The sequence below is a fragment of the Littorina saxatilis genome, unplaced genomic scaffold (assembly GCF_037325665.1).
Source record: "Littorina saxatilis isolate snail1 unplaced genomic scaffold, US_GU_Lsax_2.0 scaffold_1288, whole genome shotgun sequence".
Classification (NCBI taxonomy): Eukaryota; Metazoa; Mollusca; class Gastropoda; order Littorinimorpha; family Littorinidae; genus Littorina; species Littorina saxatilis.
In genome coordinates, this window is record NW_027127705.1 from 1 (window position 1) to 1,616 (window position 1,616).

Consider the following 1,616-nt stretch of genomic DNA (forward strand, 5'->3'; position numbering starts at 1 on the left):
GCGCATCTCACAGACCAAAGACTTCTTTAACAGGGATCCCCTGGCCGCCGCTCAAATACGGGTATCCCACCAATGGACGTGACAAATACGGGTATCCCACCAATGGACGTGACAAATACGGGTATCACACCAATGGACGTGACAAATACGGGTATCCCACCAATGGACGTGACAAATACGGGTATCACACCAATGGACGTGACAAATACGGGTATCCCACCAATGGACGTGACAAATACGGGTATCCCACCAATGGACGTGACAAATACGGGTATCCCACCAATGGACGTGACAAATACGGGTATCCCACCAATGGACGTGACAAATACGGGTATCCCACCAATGGACGTGACAAATACGGGTATCCCACCAATGGACGTGACAAATACGGGTATCCCACCAATGGACGTGACAAATACGGGTATCCCACCAATGGACGTGACAAATACGGGTATCCCACCAATGGACGTGACAAATACGGGTATCCCACCAATGGACGTGACAAAGACGGAAGTGACATTTAACAATATGTTATAACATGCAGACATAGACCCCGATTCACATGACGACACACACAGTGACAGAAAAAAGCTAACATGCATCAGAGTGGGGTGCATGCATTTTAAGTGAAATGAATTACCTTACGCTAAGATTAGAAAAGACAAGCAAGTTACACTATTATCATTTGCTAGCTGACCAGTTCTCTAGCTCAGGAATGGTTTTGGCTTTAAAGACCAACATTATATAAATGGTTGTATTGGGTACAAAGTATCATTTAGTTATGTAAACATGAGGATTTAATCGATGATTTTGATGTTAACAACACTTTTTGGTTTTTTTATTTTGGTTTACAAATGTACATGTTCCTCACGGCAACGTCTCTGTCTCCGTCTCTGTCTCTGTCTCTCTCTTCTTGATCAATACTAACAAAAAAAATTAAAAAAACATTCAAATAGATGACCTTTTTGTTGTTGTTGTTTTAGTCTGGATGTTTGGAACGCAAGCAGTCGAGTTGATTTGATAAATAAACCATATACAAGCAGAAATAAAACTACAGCCAGTGTATCAAGGATATAACCAACGCATACACACAAACAATCTTACCTCTGAGTAAACGATCAGATGTTCAGGTTGGTTGGTTTGTTGGCTGGTTGGTTGGTTTGTTGGCAGGTTGGTTGGTTGGTTGGCTAGTTGGTTGGTTTGTTGGCTGGTTGGTTGGTTTGTTGGCTGGTTGGCTGGTTTGTTGGTTGGTTTGTTGGCTGATTGGTTGGTTTGTTGGTTGGTTTGTTGGTTGGTTGGTTGGATGGTTGCTTGGTTGGTTGGCTGGTTGGTTGGTTTGTTGGCTGGTTGGTTGGTTTTTTGGCTGGTTGGTTGGTTGGTTGGTTTGTTGTCTGGTTGGCTGGTTTGTTGGTTGGTTTGTTGGTTGGTTTGTTGGCTGGTTGGCTGGTTGGCTGGTTTGTTGGCTGGTTGACTGGTTTGTTGGCTGGTTTGTTGGTTGGTTTGTTGGTTGGTTTGTTGGCTGGTTGGCTGGTTTGTTGGCTGGTTGGCTGGTTTGTTGGCTGGTTGGCTGGTTTATTGGCTGGTTGGCTGGTTTGTTGGCTGGTTGGCTGGTTTAT

General features: G+C 44.1%; 1 protein-coding gene across 1 annotated transcript; it reads left to right on the forward strand.

The window, feature by feature from the left end:
* Positions 1-72: 72 nt before the first annotated feature.
* Positions 73-537, forward strand: LOC138956087 (uncharacterized). The gene has a single exon (XM_070327551.1). It carries the CDS (start codon positions 73-75, stop codon positions 535-537), a length of 465 nt encoding a protein of 154 aa, XP_070183652.1.
* The last annotated feature ends 1,079 nt before the right edge of the window (positions 538-1,616 follow it).